Source organism: Nansenia antarctica (assembly GCF_963989245.1).
Source record: "Nansenia antarctica genome assembly, chromosome: 1".
In the NCBI taxonomy this organism is placed as follows: Eukaryota; Metazoa; Chordata; class Actinopteri; order Argentiniformes; family Microstomatidae; genus Nansenia; species Nansenia antarctica.
In genome coordinates this window covers 63,413,956-63,436,455 of record NC_137674.1, presented here as the reverse complement: position 1 = coordinate 63,436,455, position 22,500 = coordinate 63,413,956, and the positions used below count along the sequence as shown (strand labels likewise).

The following is a 22,500-nucleotide window of genomic DNA, read 5'->3' as shown; positions in this document are numbered from 1 at the left end:
CGAGACCGCTGATCTAAGTTCCAAGGGAAGAGCATTCCAAAGTTTGGGAGCCACGGTTTGGAATGCTCGATCACCTTTGGTTTTTAATCTGGCAAGGGGGACAACCAACAAACCCTGGTCAGAGGACCTGAGAGACCCACTGGGGCTATAAGGACGCAGCAGGTCACAGATGTATAGAACCAGAACCTTAAATTTAATTCTAAATTTGATGGGGAGCCAGTGTAGGGAAGCTACGATGGGAGTAATATGACATGACTTTCTGGACCTAGTCAGCAGCCTTGCAGCTGCATGTTGGACCATTTGTAGCCGGCCCAGGGTGGATGCGTCGAGGCAGGTGAACAGGGAATTTCAATAGTCTGAATGGGATGATACAAAAGCGTGAATGATCATTTCCAACTCTGCGTGGGATACCACAGACCGAAGTTTAGCAATATTGCACAGATGGAAAAAACAGGTACGTGTCAGTGACCTGGTGTGATGATCAAAGTGCATTTGCTGGTCAAAAATAACACCAAGGTTTCTGAGCTTGGACCTTACTGTTGTTGAGAGGGTCCCCATGCATGTAACAATTTTTGGAGTGACTTAGTCTGAACCTATAATAAGAACCTCGGTTTTATCTGCGTTTAGCTGAAGGGAGTTGTTTGCCATCCAATCCTTCACAGCAGTCAGACAGTCAAATAAAACAAACAACTTGTTGGTTTGATCTGGCTTAAATGAGATGTACAATTGAATATCGTCTGCGTAACAGTGATAAGAGACCTCTTTGAATTGGCTAATGATCATTCCTAGGGGAAGCATGTAAAGTGCAAACAAAATAGGTCCCAGAACAGAACCCTGGGGCACATCACAGGACTACACATTTTTACTAATTTAATAGTGTATGTGTGTGTGTGTGTGTGTGTGTGCGTGCGTGCGTGCGTGTCAACACGGTCTCATTGCAAAGTGTCCTTATACGATGTCTAGGCAACATCCTATTTCATCTTCGACTGACGTGGGGGTTAGGCAGTGGTTATGGTTAGGGTTAGGCATAAACTATGAGTGGTTAGGGTAAGGGTTAGGGTTAGGCATAAACTATGAGTGGTTAGGGTAAGGGTTAGGGTTAGGCATAAACTATGACTGGTTAGGGTAAGGGTTAGGGTTAGGGTTAGGCATTAACTATGAGTAGTTAGGGTAAGCGTTATGGTTAGGGTTAGGGATAAACTATGAGTGGTTATGGTAACGGTTATGGTTAGGGTTAGTCATAAACTATGAGTGGTTAGGGTAAGGGTTAGGGTTAGGCATTAACTATGGGTGGTTAGGGTAAGGGTTAAGGTTAGGCATTAACTATGAGTGGTTAGGGTAAGGAACGGCTTCAAAGCGGTTAGTGTAGGTGTTAAGTTATCAGAGGAGGGTATTAGCAAACATTAGCAACAAGAATTAGCAAACAAAACACAATATTATATGTCTTATCAGTAAAAGTGCTTGAATGTCAATATTTGCACGTGCAGGTTATGATACACGGTGTGTGTGTGTGTGTGTGTGTGTGTGTGTGTGTGTGTGTGCGTGTGTGCGTGTGTGTGTGCGTGTGTGGTTGCGTGCAAGCGCATGTCCATGTGTGTGTGTGTGCGTGTGCACGTGTGTGTGTGTGTGTCTGTCCCAGGGCTGGGGCTTTGATAATGTGGTGGCAGGTGGCAGGTTTTCTCTCCTACTCAGCAGCAGAGGCAGAGTGGACCACAGCAGAGCAGGAGAGCTCTGATACAAAAGGGCTTTTGTAGAGCAGAACAAGGTAAGCAGTCCTGACAGCCAAGAGGAGGCAGCGCTGGCAGGACAGTAAATCCCAATCATCATTTGTAGCCCCTGTTCTCCCCAACAAAGAACACGTGAACAAGGAAACAGCCTTAAAATAGTCCCATTTAGCATTAAGAGCTTGTAATACACCGCACACCACTTCAGGACAGCACAGGTCGTGTGTTGAGGCCTCTGTCACACAATAACACACGCTGAACCCTAATTCTTCTACAGAGCCAAAGGCGAGGCGAGCCGAGCGGAGCTGTACTGTGCTGGCCAATAGCACGAGGGCTACGGCGCAGCCAATTCCACTGGACTTACAATCTCCTCCTCCTCTTCTAATCCTTTGTTTAGGGATTGTTGGCAAGTAATATTAACACAATGTGCATATGTGTGATGTGTTCACACACTCACACAAACACACACACAGAAAGATATTTCTCTTTCGCAAACACCACACTACCACCACATTGGCTTGTGGTTCTTTTGAAAGACAAAATCACTTCGAACGAGAATTTCTGTCTCAAATTTGACTTCGAATGTGTAAAATCACTGTCTCAGCAGTGAATTGTGATGGGTCTTGGGGTGAATGCTGGAGTTGAAACATGGTGGTGGTGGGTGGAGGAAATCAATGTGACATGACAGTTATGTCCCCCTCTCTGCTCTCTCTCCCTCCATCCACCGCCCGATTCTGCACCCTATACCCTAGTGAGCCTTCTCTTGGTGTGATTTGCTCGGTAGCTTCACATTATTTACGTATTGTTGCAACACAACAGTCGGTGGTCCGTGATGGGGTCGTTTTTCAATAGAAAGACTACACTGTTTTTAAAATGGACACACATAGGAGAGCAACACATAACATTGGCTTACACCAAAATGATACTCATTCCCGGCTTTTCCTTTTTATTTCTTATATTACTGTATTGTTTATGATTATTATGTGCACTCATTTGTAGAGATGGCTGGCTGTATGTGTGTATTTGGCATTGTCTGAATGTATGCGTTAACGTTAATCACGTTTATCACCACACGCATTGAGGAGATGCTCCTCATCTGAGAGTAACGCCCTCCAAACAAAGGTCTCACCTCTCCTCCTCCATCCATCCATCATTTATTCCTCCATCCAGTCATTCAATCACTCCTTCATTAGCTAGACGCTCCTCCAGGTCAGGGGATCACCGTACCCCCCCCCCCCCCCCCCGGTCCCAGGGGAGGTAGCATGCCCCCGTGGCCCACTCTGTGGGGGTAGATGAGGACAGGGGGGTCCCTGGGGAGCCTGGAGGTCTGGTTCTCCTCAACCGCTCTGTCTAGCTCAGTCTGAGAGAGACATAGCCTAGACATAATAGATGCCATTTAACAGTCACTTTTATCTTAAAGTGACTTACGGGGTACTGACAGGATGCTTCACTATACTTTATACTTTCGATTCTTTATCTATGTTCCAAGTGGGAATCAAACCCACAACCTAGCGCCATGCTCTACCAAGCCACACACACACACACACACACACACACACACTAGTCACATCCCAAATCTTACACTGTACTGAATTGCGGGAGATTCACATTTCTCATCAAATACCTCTATTTGATGAGAAACAGTAGGAGCCCAGTCACTTCCATCTCCATGGCCAAGTGAGAAACCCCATTCACCTCTGGCTCAAACCTGGATGAGTTGAAGGGGTACATGTCTTAGCGGTATCCCCAAAATGGCCGCCGCTCACCGCCGCCCTGTCAGTGGCTTGCTGCTCTGTTTGTCCCCCCAGCTCCAGCGGGCCTGTGCTGCCTGCGCTACCCGACCACATGGCTAAATGCATAATTCAGACTAATTAATTTGCATGTCAGACGGAGTGCTCATTTGGAATGCAAATACCTGCGCGCCCTGGTTAACTGCAGAAACGTGAATGGCAGCGATAAGAGGCCTGCCACACGCACACGCGCACAGACACACACACACACACACACACATACACACACACACACACGATGATAAAAGGTCTACAATGACTTTCTATTGCAGTGATTTCCAGGCAGGGAGGGAGGGTGGGAGGGTGGGAGAATAGAAGGAGAATGAAATGTAAAATGTGAACCTGCCGCAGCATGTTAAAGAGCCAGGGTATTAGAGAGGGAGAAGACAGGAGACACACACACACACACACGTAGATAAACACACACACACACACACAGACAGACAGACATACAGTACACACACGTACATAAACACACACACACATACACATAAACAAACACATGCACACACACACACACGTACACACGAAAACACAGCATGTGTGCACAGAAATGCCAGCCTTTCTACACAGATATCAACGTAAAGAAGGAGAATAAAGGGAGGCAAAAAGGGAGAGGGGGGGGCTTCAAAGGGAAAATGATTGGAAGACGAAATTCATGTCTAGGAGATAATTCACGCTAACACAATGGGAGCGGTCCTTTAGCAGGAGATGCAGTCAAGGCAAGGCAGGGGTAGCGAGAGGACAGTCAGCTACCACTACAAAGCCCCTCACCCACACACACACACACACACAGACACGCACACACGCACACACACGCAGATAGGACGTAGTTCGCCACATCATACTGGTTCATCGGGGGGACAGCTAGCAACAACAGAGTAGTGTTGAGGCCTAAGAGGCATAAGGCATGATCAGCAGATGAACAACCACGGATGAGGAAGAGAGGGAGGGAAGGGAGGGAGGGAGGGAAGGGAGGGAAGAGAGGGAGGGAAGGGAGAGAGGGAGGGAAGGGAGGGAAGAGAGGGAGGGAAGGGAGGGAGGGAAGAGAGGAGCGCGCCTTGCCTTGCCTTTCCTTTCCTTTCCTTTCCTTTCACCAGCCCCAGCAGTAATTTTCTGCTGTGCACATGAACAATACAATCAAGCCCGCCAGTGGAGCATACACGGTCAATACTCTGACATCGAATTAAGCACCTTTTTTCTCTCTCTCTCTTTCTCTCTTTCTCTCTAAGTGTTTATTTCTAATGCCTGGTTTCACTATGGGAAACATAGGGAACATGAAGCCAGTATGTACATGTCCAGTATGTACAGTATATATGTACTCATTGAGTAAGTCAGGTGGATGACTTCGAAGGTCGATATTGCGTATTCAGATGACAATACTGTCGCAACTCAGAAGGCGAGCAAGAACAGTTTCATGTGGGTGTGTGTTGTGGTGCTTGCCATCTGTGTTGTGTGTGTATGTGTGTGTGTGTGTGTGTTTGTTTGTTTGTCAAAGTGACTAACTTTGTCCAGGCATGTGGGTATTTGTGTCTGAATGTATTTGTGTTGATGCACATATGTGTGTGGAATGCTTGCATGCCTGTGTGTACAGCATTTGTGCCTTTGTGCATGCATGTGTGTGTGTGCCACACTTGTTTGAACGTGTGTGTGTGTGTGTGTGTAATGCCTGCATGTCTGGCTTTTGTTCACATACTGTATGCGTGCTCTGGCACGGCGACAGGCATAGCTGGAGAGGAAGGTGGCATCGCTCGCTGGCTGGCAGAGCGGACCCTCTGCCCATGACCATGTTTAGGGAAATGCGGGCGCGCGTGCCAAAAATCTGTTCCATACCATTTGTTCAGGTCTCCTGTGGGGCCCATCGGAGAGCAGGATGAAAATGGGACAGTCTGCTAGTGAGAGGAGTGGGGCTGGGCTTCACCGCTCCGAGGGCTGGGGGACGGGAATCATGAAAGAGAGGAGTCTAGATGACAGCGGGGACCGGAGAGTGAGTGACACCGGTGAGGTACACACAGGGCTGTTTCACACATTGTGATGACACACACACACACACACACACACACAAATTATACACACATTCACACACACAGACACACACACACACACAAAAGGTACACATGCATGCACACACACCTTCAGACACAAATACACACACACAAAAGGTACACACACACACACACACACACACACAGTGAGATACAGTAGTGTTCACACCTTGTGATGGGACAGGGACAGCTACATGAGAGGAGAGAGAGAGACAGGTGTGTGAGAGGAGAGAGAGAGAGACAGCTACATGGGAGGAGAGAGAGAGACCGGTGTGTGAGAAGAGAGAGAGAGACAGCTACATGATAAGAGAGAGAGAGACAGCTACATGGGAGGAGAGAGAGAGACAGGTGTGTGAGAGGAGAGAGAGAGACAGCTGTGTGAGAGGAGAGAGAGAGACAGGTGTGTGAGAAGAGAGAGAGAGACACAGCTACATCATAAGAGAGAGAGAGAGACAGCTACATGGGAGGAGAGAGAGAGACACAGCTACATGATAAGAGAGAGAGAGAGACAGCTACATGGGAGGAGAGAGAGAGACCGGTGTGTGATAAGAGAGAGAGACACAGCTACATGGGAGGAGAGAGAGAGACAGCTACATGATAAGAGAGAGAGAGACAGGTGTGTGAGAGGAGAGAGAGAGACAGGTGTGTGAGAGGAGAGAGAGACACAGCTACATGATAAGAGAGAGAGAGAGAGACAGGTGTGTGAGAGGAGAGAGAGAGACAGCTACATTGGAGGAGAGAGAGAGACAGGTGTGTGAGAGGAGAGAGAGAGACAGGTGTGTGAGAGAGAGAGAGAGACAGGTGTGTGAGAAGAGAGAGAGAGAGAGACAGGTGTGTGAGAGGAGAGAGAGACACAGGTGTGTGAGAGGAGAGAGAGAGAGACAGGTGTGTGAGAAGAGAGAGAGACAGGTGTGTGAGAGGAGAGAGAGAGACAGCTACATTGGAGGAGAGAGAGAGACAGGTGTGTGAGAAGAGAGAGAGACAGGTGTGTGAGAAGAGAGAGAGAGAGACAGGTGTGTGAGAGGAGAGAGAGAGAGACAGGTGTGTGAGAGGAGAGAGAGACAGGTGTGTGAGAGGAGAGAGAGAGAGACAGCTACATGGGAGGAGAGAGAGAGACAGGTGTGTGAGAAGAGAGAGAGAGAGAGACAGGTGTGTGAGAAGAGAGAGAGAGAGACAGGTGTGTGAGAGGAGAGAGAGACAGGTGTGTGAGAGGAGAGAGAGAGACAGGTGTGTGAGAGGAGAGAGAGACAGGTGTGTGAGAGGAGAGAGAGAGACAGCTACATGGGAGGAGAGAGAGAGACAGGTGTGTGAGAAGAGAGAGAGAGAGACAGGTGTGTGAGAGGAGAGAGAGACACAGCTACATGGGAGGAGAGAGAGAGACAGGTGTGTGAGAGGAGAGAGAGAGACAGGTGTGTGAGAAGAGAGGGAGAAAATCCTGGAATAGAACAATTCCAAACCCCCTCCTCCAAGACTAAATGAAGATTAGAGAGAGGGAGAAAGAGATTGAGAGAGAGAGAGAGAGAGAGAGAGAGAGAGAGAGAGAGAGAGAGAGAGAGAGTAAGAAGGAGCTAGAGAAAGAGGATGAGCTGAATCCATGGTAACAGAGAATGGTCAAGACGAGTATTTCCCCTTCCTACAATGGCAGACAGACAGACAAACACACAGACAGACAGACAGGCAGATAGGCAGACAGACAGATAGACAGGCAGGCAGGCAGGCAGGCAGACAGGCAGACAGGCAGGCAGGCAGGCAGGCAGACAGACAGATAGGCAGACATACAGACAGACAGGCAGGCAGGCAGACAAACAAACAGACAGACAGACAGGCAGGCAGGCAGGCAGACAAACAGACAGACAGACAGGCAGGCAGGCAGGCAGACAAACAGACAGACAGGCAGGCAGGCAGGCAGACTCTCTAGAGTTGACATCTACAGGAACTCCAGCTTTAAATGTCTGACACCATGTTTGTGTGCTGAAATAACTAGAGAGAAGCAGATAACCAAAACACAACCCTTCACTGTGGGTGCCACACACACACACACACACACACACACACACACACACACATAGATAAACACAGACACACAGACACACACACACACACACACACACAACCTTATTTACTCGACCTCTGTCATACTGTACCAACATTCCATAACATACTGTGACATGCTGAAGGACAAGGAGAGAGGGAGAGCAAGAGAGAGAGAGAGAGAGAGAGAGAGAGAGAGAGAGAGAGAGAGAGAGAGAGAGAGAGAGAGAGAGACAGAGGGGAGCTGAGGAGAGCAGGAGAGGCTAAGAAGAAAGTTGAGTTTGCTACTGAAGCAATTTGAAGACAGATTTGTCTGGCAGATGGTTGGCAACGCTGTGTTTGTTAAGCCAACTGGTCGGGTACATTAGGATGTCAGTAGGCAGCATGCCTCCATGACGCTCCAGTTAAAATGGCCACAGATGGGGGAGTAGGGGGAGGGATGGGATGTGGGGAGGCGGGGTGGGGGGGTGCGGTAGGGAGGGGGGAGACAAGCTGGTCAGGAAATAACAAGAGCAGCCACTGAGCAGAGGGGGGAGGGAGGGAGGGAGAAAGGAGGGAGAGAGGGAGGGGGAGCTAATTAGCCCGGGCATGGCCTCCAGTCACTCACTCACTCCGCTGAGAGGACAGGAGAGAAAGGGTGTGGGGGGAGGGGGAGGGGGGGGTTCCCTGAGGGTGTGCAGGTGAGGAGCTGTCACAGCTGGAGAGCACCGTCTCATCACCAGGACGACACTCACCTTCACACCCCCCCCCCCCCCCCCCCCCCCCCACCTCCCCCTCTCCTCACCGCTACTCTGCCAGACCAGGACAACAGTCAGAGCAGAGCTAAAACACGTTACCCACTGCTGTGCGCTTCCTAACCTCGTCTCCTGTTTAACCATAACATATTATACAGGACTCATACAGTGTTCTATCACATAACATACACTAGTATTGCATCATTTAGTATCCTCATATCCTATCATATCCTATCCTTGTGCCTAGCCTCCACATCCCCACAGGAGTGTGTGTGTGTGTGTGTGTGTGTGTGTGTGTGTGTGTGTGTGCATGTGTGTCTGTCTGTTTGTGTGTGTCTGAATGAACTAAGTGAACGTGTGTGTGTGTGTGTGTGTGTGTGTGTGTGTGTGTGTGTGTGTACATGACCGTGTGTGTGCGTGTGCGATGGCTGTGTGTGTGACACGGTGTCACAGACATCACAACCTTAGCCTGGCCCTGACCATTAAAACTGCCCTGGCGGCCATGACTCCTTGTCACCTTCAGGCTAGGAGCCTCTGCAGCAGAGCTCACCTGAACCTAATCTGCTGTAAGGGTTGTCACAATGATGTGACACTGGTATGTGCGTGTGTCTGTGTGTGTGTGTGTGTGTGTGTGTGTCTGCGTGTGTCTGCGTGCGTGCGTGTGTGTCTGTGTGCATGTGTGTGTGCCTGTCTGAACTGAGTGAACATGTGTGTGTATGCGTGTGTGTGTGTGTGTGTCTGTGTGTGTGTGTGTGTGTGTGCGTGTGTGTGCCTGTGCGTGTGTGGGAATGTGTGTGCGCAGGGCCCCTCACTTCAACAGTAGCTACACTATTAAACTTGTAAAAACTGATGTACGATGAGCCCCGTCCTCTGATGTCCACCACCTCCACCAGCCTCTCCCCTGCATGCGGTGCAGTTCAGCCCTCTCTGTCTGAGCCACTGAAGAGACACCGTCCAGACATACAGACCTCCACACGAAACGATCCAACGATCCAGTGGGCAGGGAGGGAGACAGGGAGCAGGGAGGGAGACAGGAAGGGAGACAGACAGGAAGGGAGACAGTGGGCAGGGAGGGAGACAGGGAGGGAGACAGGGGGCAGGGAGGGAGACAGGGAGACAGGGAGGCAGGGAGGGAGACAGGGAGGCAGGGAGGGAGAGAGGGAGAAGGGAGGGAGACAGGGAGGGAGACAGGGAGGCAGGGAGGGAGAGAGGGAGAAGGGAGGGAGACAGGGAGGGAGAGAGGGAGCAGGGAGGGAGACAGGGAGGGAGAGAGGGAGCAGGGAGGGAGACAGGGGGCAGGGAGGGAGACAGGGAGCCAGAAGGAGCCTCAGGTCTAGCCGGTGAGCACAGCTAAAGTGAGCGCTCATGTGAGAGTTAATCTGTCGGTGGCACGACGGCAGAAGCTGCTGTTGTGTTGTAATAAGGGGTGCAGTGGACCGAGGGATACCTGGCTAATTACAGACACACACACACACACACATACACACACACACACACACACACACACACACACATAAACACACACAAACACACACACAAACACTGAAACACACACACACACAAAACACTGAAACACACACACACACACACACACACACACACAAGCTAATTAAAGCTAGTCTGAGTTCTCACCAGAACTGACAGCAGGCCTAATTGGTGGAAGAGAGTCAATCTGAGGGGTTTACTTCCTGGCTCTGGGGCTGACAGTGGTGTGTGTGTGTGTGTGTGTGTGTGTGTGTGTGTGTGTGTGTGTGTGTGTGTGTGTGTGTGTTTGTGTGTGTGTGTGTTTCAGTGTGAGTGCATGTGCGAGTGTGTGTGTGTGAGTGCAGGTGCGTGCAAGTGTGTGTGTGTGTGTGTGTGTGTGTGTGTGTGTGTGTGTGTTGGCCGTTTGGCTCTGGGAGCTGACAGCTGGTAGGCTAGGCTCTAGGGAAGCACATGTGGAAGGAAGGGAACCCTCTGAGGTAAAAACGTCTTTTGTTGCCCCTTAATTGAGACGCTAATAGATGGGAACATGCCTATACCCTGGTTCCTCTACCTCTCCTGGGGCTGGGAGCCTCAATTACCTGAGATAGGAGGCGGAGGGAGAGGGGAGATGGAGGGAGGGAGAGGGGAGATGGAGGGAGGGAGAGGGGAGATGGAGGGAGGGAGAGGGGAGATGAGGGGAGAGGGGAGATGAGGGGAGAGGGGAGATGAGGGGAGAGGGGAGATGGAGGGAGGGAGAGGGGAGAGGGGAGATGAGGGGAGATGGAGGGAGGGAGAGGGGAGATGGAGGGAGGGAGAGGGGAGAGGGGAGATGAGGGGAGAGGGGAGATGGAGGGAGGTAGAGGGGAGATGGAGGGAGGGAGAGGGGAGATGGAGGGAGGGAGAGGGGAGATGAGGGAGATGGAGGGAGGGAAAGGGGAGATGAGGGGTGAGGGGAGATGGGAGAGGGGAGATGAGGGGAGATGGAGGGAGGTAGAGGGGAGATGGAGGGAGATGAAGGGAGATGGAGGGAGGGAGAGGGGAGATGAGGGGAGATGGAGGGAGGTGAGGGGAGATGGAGGGAGGTGAGGGGAGATGGAGGGAGGTGAGGGGAGATGGAGGGAGATGGATAGAGATGGAGAGAGAGGGGAGATGGTGGGAAAGGGGAGATGGAGAGAAAGGGAGGGAGGGATATGGAGGGAAAGAGGGAGAGAGATGTGGAGGGAAAGAGAGGGAGAGGGATGGAGTGAGAGAGGAGATTAATGGAAAGGGAGAGATGAAGGGAGAGGGATAGAGGGAGACGGAGAGAGATGGAGGGAGGTGGTGAGAGACCGAGGGATGTCCTCCTTCTCACCTACAAATCCCTCCACGCCTGCGCCCCCCAGTACCTAACTGAGTGATCCGCAAAATTCATCTGTTCACCTTTGGCCCCTAGTCTAGTTTTGTCACTGTCGCTGTCTCTTTGTTTTTTGTTTCTGTATGTAAAATCTGTAAAGCGTCCTTGAGTTTGTGAAAGGCACTATATAAAACTTAAGTTGTTGTTGTTGTTATTATTATTATTATTATTATTATTATTATTATTATTATTATTATTATTATTATGTGGAGGGAGTGGATATTCTGACTGACTGTCTATCAGCTGCCTTTGGTAAATGGGGCACATTGCCTCCTACCTTTATCCTCACAGGAGTGCTGCACTCTGATCCTATCCAGATAATCTCCTTCATTATTATATGAAATGCAACACTGATCCTAGATCAGCACTCCTACTCTGAGAGGCTTTTGAACACAGGCCCTAAGATTCAATTTACATTTTTGACATTTAGCAGAAGCCTTTATCCAAAGGGACATTTGTCTAAGTGAGTGAAGAAAAACAAATCTACCACTGGCAGACATAATGCCAATTAATATTTTATTTTATTTTATATTTTATTTATTTACAGTTAAGAAACTGTACAGTGGGGTAGTGGAGATGAGGAGGTCTTTAGGAGGGACAGTTAAAGGTGTAGCCTGAAGAGATTGGTCTTCAATCTACAGCGGAAGATAAGTAGTGACTGCTTGCTTTAGTTAGGATCACCAAAGTCTGATGAAAGCCTTCCAGTGTGAAAAAACAGACATGGTGACATGCTAGCTAGCATTTCAGAGTAAACATCTCCACTATGAATAGCTAACAAAACAACACTAGACAAAACATTTTCGTTTGCTCATTTGGTGCCTGTTGCAAGGCTGTCTGTCACTACAGATCAAAACAGACTTAAAGGCTTAAAAGGATGAAAATTGTTAGACGACAGTGGAGGCTGGTGAAGATAGCAATCAGAGGACTAGCTCATTGTGATGTATGGAATAGAACGAGGACCGGTATCAAACAGTTGACACCATTCCTCATTCCATGCATTACAATGAGCCTGTCCTCCAATTTCTACCCCCGTCAGCCTCCACTGTTTCCATGTTACACAGGAAACTGTCATCGTTTGTGTGTACCCTGTCAAGTGAAGCGACGCTCTCTCTGGTGAAGGAGAGTCTCCAGGGGTTTGTAAACAGGACGGGGAACAATTTGCAACAATTTCAAAATACCTGGAGATCATAAAACATGAATATTACAAATAAGACAAATATGACAAATAATATTTGTATAATAAACGTTCAAAGAATAATTGATGTCTCAGAATAGAATGGAATTCTAGATAATCGGATCGGTTCCTGCACAAAAATGTGTCTTTTTTTTTTTTAAATCCAGTAGCAGTCTTTAAAAGCAACCCAGTGTGCGTAGATGACATGACATGCTTGGTCCTAGTGTTAGTGATATATATGTAGGTTTCCAGCCATTGCAGGTAATGAACACACTTCATAAGCCAACCACAAGCCTGCCCTACTAACACGGGAATCCGTTTAGGCCCCACAACACACACACACACACACTCTAACATACCTTCCCCACTGTATGCAAGGCAGACTTACAGGGCCAAACCCCCCCCTCCCCCACGTTTAGACCCCCCCCCCTATCGGAGCAGGCCGCTACCCCCTCCCCCTTACCTCCCCTCTGCTGGGTGGCATGGTGTTGCACCTCAGAAGGCGTCTCTACAACACTGTCCATATTAATAACAACCCCCTCCCCCGCATAACAGGGGGAGGTGAGGTGGGGTCACGGACACCCATCTCTCACAGCACGCCCCCAACCCCCCGCTGTAAGGCCCCCCCCCCACCCCCCCACGGTAACTTGGGGGACAAAGGCCAGCACCCCCGCCACACAACTGACCTCTCCCTTTCTATTGGCCACACGCTTGTCCCGTCCAACCAACCGTGCCCCTCCCTCCTGCCTAAATACCCCCTTGCCCCTCCCCATATATCCCCATATAACCCCCTACCCTCCCCCCTCCTTAAACCATCTCCCCCCTCCCTTCCTCCCCCCTTATGGACCCAGCTGCCAGTCAGCGCGTGGCTTGATTAACCCCTCACCTTCTGACATCCATTTCATTAAAGTGTGTGTGTGTATTTTTCCCCCTGTGAAGGTTGACATTTGCGCGGGTTACGTCGTGGAGTAGGGGTCTAATTTATTCAACGAGGGGGGGGGGGCGAGGGGGGGGGCAGGCAAACAGCTGATCGTAACGCTGCGTGCCCCACCACTCTACATATGACCCCCGACCTCATCCAACTCCTTGACACCGCCCCCCCCCCACCCCACCCCAAACCCCCTCCCACCGCAACCCTTTTCATTTGGGGCGCCACAGGCCAATCCGAAGGTTTGGGAGGTGGGACTGGGACGGAGGGTAGTGGGTGGTGGGGGGGGGGGGGAGGGATGGAGTCGGGGTGGGGGGTGGGGGGGTGGAGGGAGCAGGGAGCATTACCCTCCTCTGTTTCCATGGCAACAGGGCCTGCCTGCTGCTGGGTTTGCAGTGCGAAGCAGATGTCTCAGCAGGGGGGACGGGGGAGGGAGGGATGGGGGGAGGGGGGGGGGGGATGGGAGGGAGGGATGGGGGGAGGGAGGGATGGGAGGGGGGAGAGCAGACAATGGAGGAGAGGAAGAGATGAGGACAAAGAGGCAGCAAGGCCAGCAGAGGGAGTGTGTGAGCCTGTTTGTACTGTCTCTGTGTATATGTGGTGTGTATGTGCGTGTGTGTGTGTGTGTGTGTGTGTGTGTGTGTGTGCGTGCACGTGTGTCTGTCTGTCTGTGTGTGTCTGAATGAACTGAGTGAATGTGTGTGTGTGTGTGTGTGTGTGTGTGTCTGTGTCTGTGTGTTTGTGTGTGTCTGCATGTATGTGTCTGCGTGTGTGTGTCTGCGTGTGTGTGTGTGTGTGTGTGTGTGTTTGTGTCTGTGTGTCTGTCTGCGTGTGTGTGTGCGTGTGCGTGTGCGTGTTTGTATGCAGCACACTTTGGCAGAGTGAGACATTGTGTCAGCCTTGCTGCCTCTTTGTGCACAGCAACAACAGCCGACAATAGCCGAGCGGCACAGACAAAACAAACAGCCTTTCAGGTCGTCGCCGAGGCGTTCTGTCTCTCCCTCCCTCGCACGTGACCTAGAGGGACTGACACTCATCAGACGCCAACGGCCTCCTTTCAACCAAGACCAGACCCGAGCGCCCGCTCACAGATGACATGATTGTCACGGTCGTGCCGAGACGTGAACTGTCGAATAAATGAGACCCCCCGCTACTCCACGCTAACCCACGCAAATGTCAAACCTTCACAAGGAGGGAAAAATAAATTGTGTGTTGGAAGTAGAGAGAGGGAGGGAGTAAATGACTGTTTCGTAATCGGTTCGGTTTCGGTTCCGGCTGCTTCTCCGCCTCCGGCTTTTCCCGGCAGGCAGGGAAGGTGACAGTGGGCCGTAGTGTTGCCGGGCAGGACGGAGAAGGTTCATGTTACAGGAAAGAAATGGCTAGTTTTCCTGACGACCTCTGAACTGCTTCCTAATGATACACTCACCCCCCACCCCAGGGCAACAGACCGGTAGTACAGGAAGTGTGCATGCGCGTGTGTGTGATGTTCAGTGTGCATGCATGCATGCATGCATAACGTGCAATGTTTTAGTGTGCGTCGTTGTGCGTGTGCGCACCAGGCAAAAACACACATACACACACACACACACACACACACACACACACAGTGTTGGTAATTATACAGTATAGTGCTCGAGCGGACATGGCTTCTGCTGCCTCTGAGGCCTGCTGCTGTATATAAAAGCCTCCTCCGTGCAGAGAGGCCAGAGTGGACAGTAATAGCAGCCTGAGAGGAGACAGCGTAGCGGGGAGGAGGGCTCTCCTGCAGGGCCCGTCTCACTGTGAGACCCCCCGACCGCATGTGTACATGGAGGCAATTTGGTGAGAGACTGGGCCTCGGCAGGAGGGATGGATGGACGGATGGAAGGGAGGGAGGGAGGGAGGGAGGGAGGGAAGAGATGGGAGAGTAGGCGCGCTGTGTTATTAGGCAGCCATTTGGAGGATCTCAGCTGGGGGCTCCATCAGCTGGCTAGTGTGTGTGTGTGTGTGTGTGTGTGTGTGTGTGTGTGTGTATGTGTGTGTCTGTCTGTCTATCAGCTGGAGGCAGCCCTCCGTGAAGGAACAAATCGAACCCATATGCTCCCCCCCCCTTATCCAGACACCCCAGCCCCTACCCAGCCAAGCCCCAGACACCCCCCCCCCACCGCTCTCTCCATTGTTCTGGGTGCCATGGGAGGGTGTGTGTGTGTGTGTGTGTGTGTGTGTGTGTGCTCTGTGCTCTGCTACCATGACACCCTACGTCCCATAGCCTTGCAGCACAGCGGGCGACAGTACAGTACCGTGGTAGAAGCTACTTCCCTTTCTGCCCCCACCCCCCGGCCCCTCTCCTCTGGACAGCTCCAGCCAGCCAGCGTAGCGTGCCGTGCCTCTCTAGGGCTGTGTGCACGCTCTAGGACAGGAGACGGGCTTTGAACCATGACGGATGCCCACAGAAGAGAGGAGGAAAAGAGCTGCCGTTGACAAAGCTAGCGTCAGCTTTTGTCGATCTGAAGTGGAAGAGGGGCGGTGTGTGCGTGCGCGTGTGTGTGTATGTGTATGTGTGCGTGTGCGTGTGCGTGTGCGTGTGCGTGTGCGTGTGTGTGTGTGTGTGTGTGTGACTGGAATATTACCTTCTGGTATTCATCTCTGGAGGCCAGCGCCTGGTCTAGCTGTTCCTGAGTGGATGTGTAGATGGCTGATCTGTAGGTCGTCCCCACATCATTCCCCTGACGCATCCCTGACGACCAGAGGAAGAGGATGATGTTAGGATGATTTAACAGAATTGACCAGACCAAAGAATGCACAGTTGAGTTAACTCTCAATGTAAGAAAAGACTAGAATAATAGAAAGAAGGACAGACAGACAGACAGACAGACAGCCACTCCACACCTCTTCTCTCCTCTCGTCCTCTCCTCCCCTCCCCTCCCCTGTCCTCTCCTCACCTCCCCTCCCCTCCCCTGTCCTCTCCTCACCTCTCCTCTCCTCTCCTCCCCTCCCCTGTCTTCTCCTCTCCTCTCCTCTCTTCTCTTCTCCTCACCTCACCTCTCCTCTCCTCCCGGCCCTGCCCTGTTCAGCAAAGGAGAGACCAAAGCCCACCTCTCCTCTCCTCCCCTCTCCTCCCCTCTCCTCCCCTCTCCTCTCCTCACCTCTGCTCTCCTCACCTCTGCTCTCCTCTCCTCTCCTCTCCTCTCGGCCCCCCTGCCCAGCACCACTGTGCTGTCATTTGAATCAAAGCACAGTTCACCTTGATCCAGAGGAGGGACACAGATCCAGATATAGCCTGGAGGTAATTATTGTGTGACTCTGCAAGGCGGGCGGAGCAGGAGCAGGAGGAGGAGCAGGAGGAGGAACAGGAGGAGGAGGAGCCCCTCGCAACCCTTCCAATCTCATCTACCCACCTTCTTCTACTGACCATGAATCAGTCTCTGGAACTGCCAGTCAGCGGTCCGGAAAGCAGAGGCTATCTCAGCTTATGCGTTGTTTATGGCCCTCAATTTCCTTGCGCTCACTGAGACCTGGATCTCACCTGAAAACACAGCTACACCAGCAGCCCTCTATGACACCTACTCCTTTTCTCATTCCCCTAAACCCTCTGGTCGAGGGGGAGGCACAGGACTCCTCATCTCGCCTAAGTGGTCACATACTGTCCTTCCCTATCATCTATCGCTCCCCAGGCCAGCTTGGTGACTTCCTAGGCGAGATGGATGGCCTACTCAGCTCCTTCCCTGATGATGGCACTCCGCTCGTACTACTGGGTGACTTCAACTTCCAATCAGAGAAGCTTCTCTCATCTGGAGTACTTGACCTTCTCCTCTCCTTCGGCCTTACCCTGTCCCCCTCTCCTCCGACTCATAAGGCAGGCAATCAGCTCGACCTTGTCTTCACCAGATCCTCCCACACTTCCAACCTTACTGTTACCCCTCTTCCAGTTTCTGATCATCACTTTGTATCCTTCTCCCTTCCCCTCAAAACCACCTCTTCCCTGTCAGCCTCTAACCACTTTAGACCTTCTCGTCGCAACCTATGTACCCTGTCCCCCACCACCCTCTCTTCTTCTGTGTTATCCTCCCTACCCTCTGTTGAGTCCTTCTCCCCTCTATCCACTGATGCAGCAACCTCCACCCTCCTGTCCGCTCTCACCTCATCCTTCATTCCCTCTGTCCACTAACCTTGAAGCCAGCACGATCCTCTCCTCGTACTCCCTGGCTCTCTGAAAAGCTACATGCTTGTAGAATAGAGCTCCGGGCAGCTGAGAGGAAATGGAGAAAAACTGGCCTCTCTGATGACCTTAACCTCTATCACTCTCTCCTCTCCAACTACGCCCCCTGTATATCAGCTGCTAAAGCATCCTACTGTCATTCCAAAATACATTTTTCTGCCTCTAATCCTAGAAAACTGTTCTCCACTGTTCTCCACTGTTCTCCACACTCCTCCCCCTCCTCCTTCCTCCCTGTCTGCCAATGACTTTGTCACCTACTTCGAAAAAAAGGTTGACGACATCAGCAGCACCTTTTCCCCTCCTCCTACCAACGCTGCTAACACTCCTTCCAAACTCTCTGCTCGACACTCGGTCTCTGGCTTATCATCTTTTCCCCCCCTCTCCCCTGACGAGATTCTCACACTTATCATATCCAAGCAAGCAACCACATGCCCTCTCGATCCCATGCCCTACCCTCTTCTCCAATCCATTTCCTCCGACATCTTTCCTCACCAATGTAATCAACTCCTCCCTATCCACAGGATCTGTCCCGACTGCCTTCAAAATAGCCAGAGTCAAGCCTCTCCTCAAGAAACGTACCCTTGACCCATCATCTGTCCACAACTACAGACCGGTATCCCTTCTCTCCTTCCCTTCCAAAACCCTTGAAGGTGCTGCATCTAAACAACTGACTGACTATCTCCGGAAGATGGAACATTTAGACCCCCACCAATCCGGCTTCAAGGCTGGGCACTCGACTGAGACTGCTCTCCTTGCTGTCACGGAGGCCCTCCACTCTGCTCAAGCTTCCTCCCTCTCCTCTATTCTCATTCTCCTGGACCTGTCTGCTGCCTTCGACACAGTCAACCACAAGATCCTTCTCTCCACCCTCTCAGAACTGGGCATCTCTGGCACCGCACACTCCTGGTTTGCTTCCTACCTGGCGGGTCGCTCCTACCAGGTGACCTAGAGAGAATCGCTGTCTTCTCCATGAACCCTCACCACTGGGGTACCCCAGGGCTCTGTCCTAGGGCCCCTACTGTTCTCCCTCTACACCAAGTCTCTTGGCTCGGTAATCTCCTCAAATGGGTTCTCCTACCACAGCTACGCAGATGACACTCAACTCTTCCTGTCCTTCCCCCCCTCTGACCTACACATGGCAACATGTGTCTCTGCATGTCTTGCGGACATCTCAACATGGATGTCAGCCCACCATCTCAAGCTCAACCTTAACAAGACTGAGCTACTCTTCATCCCTGGGAAAGCCTGCCCTCTCCAAGACTTCTTCATTACAGTGGAGAACTCTACTGTAACCCCCTCCCTGACAGCCAAGAACCTTGGAGTGATCCTGGACAACCGACTATCCTGCGCAGAGAACATTGCAGCAACGGCACGCTCCTGCAGATTCTTCCTTTACAACATGAGAAGGATACGACCATTCCTCACCAGAGAAGCAGCGCAACTCTTGACCCGGTCACTGGTCATCTCCCGCCTTGATTACTGCAACGTACTCCTGGCGGGGCTCCCCGCCTCCACCAGCAGACCTCTACAGCTCATCCAGAACACTGCTGCCCATCTGGTGTTCAATCTCCCCGAATTTTCTCATGTCACCCCTCTCCTTCGCACCCTGCGCTGGCTTCCGATAGCAACTCGCATCAGATTCAAGACCCTGGTGCTTGCCTACCAGTTAGCTAAAGGGACAGCCCCTGCCTACCTGCAGGCAATGGTCAACCCCCAAACTTCAGCCCATTCCCTCCGCTCCTCCACCTCTGCTGGCCGACTGGCCCCACCACCTCTACAACTACATCGCAGTCGCACTGCTCGATCACGTCTCTTCACTCCACTAACTCCCCGCTGGTGGAATGAGCTTCCCACGGCTGTCAGAACTGCAGAGTCACTACCCATCTTCCGTCGGAGACTGAAGACCCATCTCTTTACACGTTAACTGCTCCTCCTGAGACATCTACTACCCCCCAGTACTGCGTCTCCTAAGACTTAGAGGTGAGGAGGACGAGATGACTTCTACTACCCCCCTTGTACTGTTTCTCTGTTCCACAGTGTCTGTATATAAAAAAGGAGGAGGAGGAGGAGGAGGAAGTGGAGCAGGAGGAGGAGGAGGAGCAGGAGGAGGAGGAGGAGGAAGAGGAGCAGGAGGAGGAGGAGGAGCAGGAGCAGGAGGAGGAGGAGGAGGAGCAGGAGGAGGAGGAGGAGCAGGAGGAGGAGCAAGAGGAGGAGGAGCAAGAGGAGGAGGAGAAGGAGCAGGAGGAGGAGGAGGGGCAGGAGGAGGAGGAGGAGGAGCAGGAGGAGCAGGAGCAGGAAGAGGAGCAGGAGAAGGAGGAGGAGCAGGAGGAGGAGGAGGAGCAGGAGCAAGAGGAGCAGGAGGAGGAGGCGGAGGAGAAGCAGGAGGAGGAGGAGGAGCAGGAGCAGGAGGAGGAGGAGCAGGAGCAGGAGGAGGAGGAGGAGCAGGAGGAGGAGGAGGAGCAGGAGAAGGAGCAGGAACCGGGGGGCGACACCTCAGAAATCAGACATAGGAGTGTTGTTGTTGTTGTTGTTGTTGTTTTTGGCAGCATCATCCTCTCCTTCTTCTTCGTCGTCATCAACCTCCTACTCATCTTCCTCATCACTATCCTCCTCCTCCTCCTCATCATCATAGTCACCACCATATCTAGCTGCAATGCATGAATCAGCAGGGAAAGCCAGTATGTAGTAAATGCCATTTAGCTGAAGATTTTATCCAAAGCAACCTAATACATCGATACATTTTTCATCATGTATGGTCCCAGTGGGAATCGAACCCCCAACCTAAGCGTTGTTAGCGCCATGCTCTACCAACTGAGCCGCAGAGGACCTCTAACATCGGTGTGACATCAGAAGGCCTGACAGCACCTCCTCCAGCCCTGCTCCCTGTACAGTAGTGACCTGTGTCAATGCTGCCTGCCCTGCGGCCTGTCAGGTACGGTGACCCAGGGTCTGAACTAAAACCAGGAGGCAGAGTTCTCTGGGCTTGTGTGTCCATTCACCGCACTCCCCCAGAGTCAATACATGGTGGGATTAAACACACACTGACGGAAGTGTGTATTTAGTGTGTGTGTGTGTGTGTGTGTGTGTGTTAGCCACTCCAGGCAGGTGGAAGATGACCATGACTCATTCACCTCATCTCTCTCACTTCCTCCATAGACTGGCCCCTGATTGTGGCCACTCAAAATTGTGTGTGTGTGTGTGTGTGTGTGTGTGTTTGTGTGTGTGTATGCTTGTGTGTGTGTGTGTATGTGTGTGTGTGTGTGTGTGTGTGTGTGCGCGTGTGGTGGTCTTACCCTGTGTGGGGTTGTGGTTCTCCCAGAACACCTTGAGCAGTTTGGCGTAGCTCAGCGTCTCTGGCTCAAATACAACACGGATCACCTCTGTATGGCCTGTCCTACCTGAGGAGGGAGGGACAGACAGACAGACAGACAGACAGACAGCCAGAGAGACAGACAGAGAGACAGGTTAGAAATAACCTGGCAACATTGAGTTTTCCCTAAGCTTAGCTAAACACCAACTGGTTGAAAGACGCTGGAATTTCCGGCAGAATTTTCACAACGCAAAAGAGAAACAGACGAACAGCCAACATGGCAACGTGTAGAGAGAGGTCGACACCAGGACAGAACTCTCTATCACATTATTGCTAAAACGCTACAGAAGCAGAAGCCCAGAAAAGGCTAAGAGAGTCTTGTCATGTCTGTCTGCAGTCCTGAGCTGTGGTCCTGGAGGACTTCCTGTTCATGTTTCCGCCAAGTGGAGAGAGAGGGCTACTCTCACCTCAGAGCTCCTCCAATCATACGAGGCGGGGGACCGGGGGACTGGACGTGCTGATTGGGCGGAGCTGTTTCGGAACTCTTTCCTGCCAAGTCTCTCTCTCTCTCTCTCCCCCCTCTCTCTCTCTCTCTCCCCCCCCCCTCTCTCTCTCTCTCTCTCCCTCTCTCTCTCTCCCTCTCTCTCCCTCCCCCTCTCTCCCTCCCTCCCTCCCTCTCTCCCTCCCTCCCAGCTTCTGTCACCTTTGAGGATTCTCCCCCCCCATCTCTCTCTCTCTCTCTCTCTCTCTCTCTCTCTCTCTCTCTCTCTCTCTCTTCCCTCTGTTACTCCATCATCTCCTCTTACACCCCCCCTTGACATGGCAGTGTTGAGTCTCTAACTCAGAGGGGTACATACAAAAGTTTGCAAATGAATAAAAGATTATACCCACAACAGACAGACAGACAGACAGACAGACAGAGAGACCGATACGACAGACAGGCAGGCAGGCAGACAGACAGACAGGACAGGCAGACAGAGAGGCAGACAGACAGGCAGACAGAACTGCATAGCATCAGAACCCCCCCGATATTTTATTCCAAATCGGCAATTCCATATTCCGTTTCAACCGAGATGAATTTATTCCGCAGAGATTGCTCTCGTCCGTTTAATATCCCCCTGCACGCAGCTCATAAGAGGGGCCTGTGTTCTGCTGCAGAATCTAGAACTGTGATATTAAAAAAGTAATAAGTGATAACCGGTAGGGTCAGTCTCATTACCCAGGAGGAACGGCACAATAACACTGACGGGACATCACTAGCACATCCTGCCTGAGGACAGACGTAACCACACTGTGCATTCTGTTCTCCGCCCCCGCCTCTCTCGCTCTTTCTTTCTTTCTTTCTTCCTCTCTCTCTCTCTCACTTTCTTTCTCTCTCCATCTCTCTTCCTTTCTCTCTCTTCATCTTTCTCCTCCTCCTCCCTTCCTCTCTGTCTTTCTTTCTTCCTCAACCTCTCTCTTAATTTCTCTTTCTCTCTCTCCATCTCTCTCTTCCTAACTCCCTATCTCTCTCTGTGTCTTTCTCTCTCTCTCTTTCTTCGTCAATCTCCACCATCTTTACCTTTTGTCTCTCTATCATTCTCTTGCCCTTTCTGAGCTTTTTCCTCTCATATCCCTCTCATCGTTCTGTTCTCTCTCCCTCCCTCTGCCATCCTTATCCTTTTATCCCCCCCCTCCCTTTAGCTTTTATTTTCTCCCCCCCCTCTTAC

General features: G+C 51.6%; 1 protein-coding gene across 1 annotated transcript in view; it reads right to left on the bottom strand.

Moving 5' to 3' along the window:
• msraa (methionine sulfoxide reductase Aa) overlaps positions 1-22,500 on the bottom strand; it is a 79,675-nt gene that overhangs the window by 3,140 nt on the left and 54,035 nt on the right. The window contains exons 4-5 of the mRNA XM_080545416.1: positions 20,775-20,879; positions 15,893-15,999 (exon numbers count right to left, since the gene is read on the bottom strand). Of these exons, the coding sequence (XP_080401542.1) occupies positions 15,893-15,999; positions 20,775-20,879 (212 nt within the window). The remainder of the gene's footprint in view (positions 1-15,892; positions 16,000-20,774; positions 20,880-22,500) is intronic.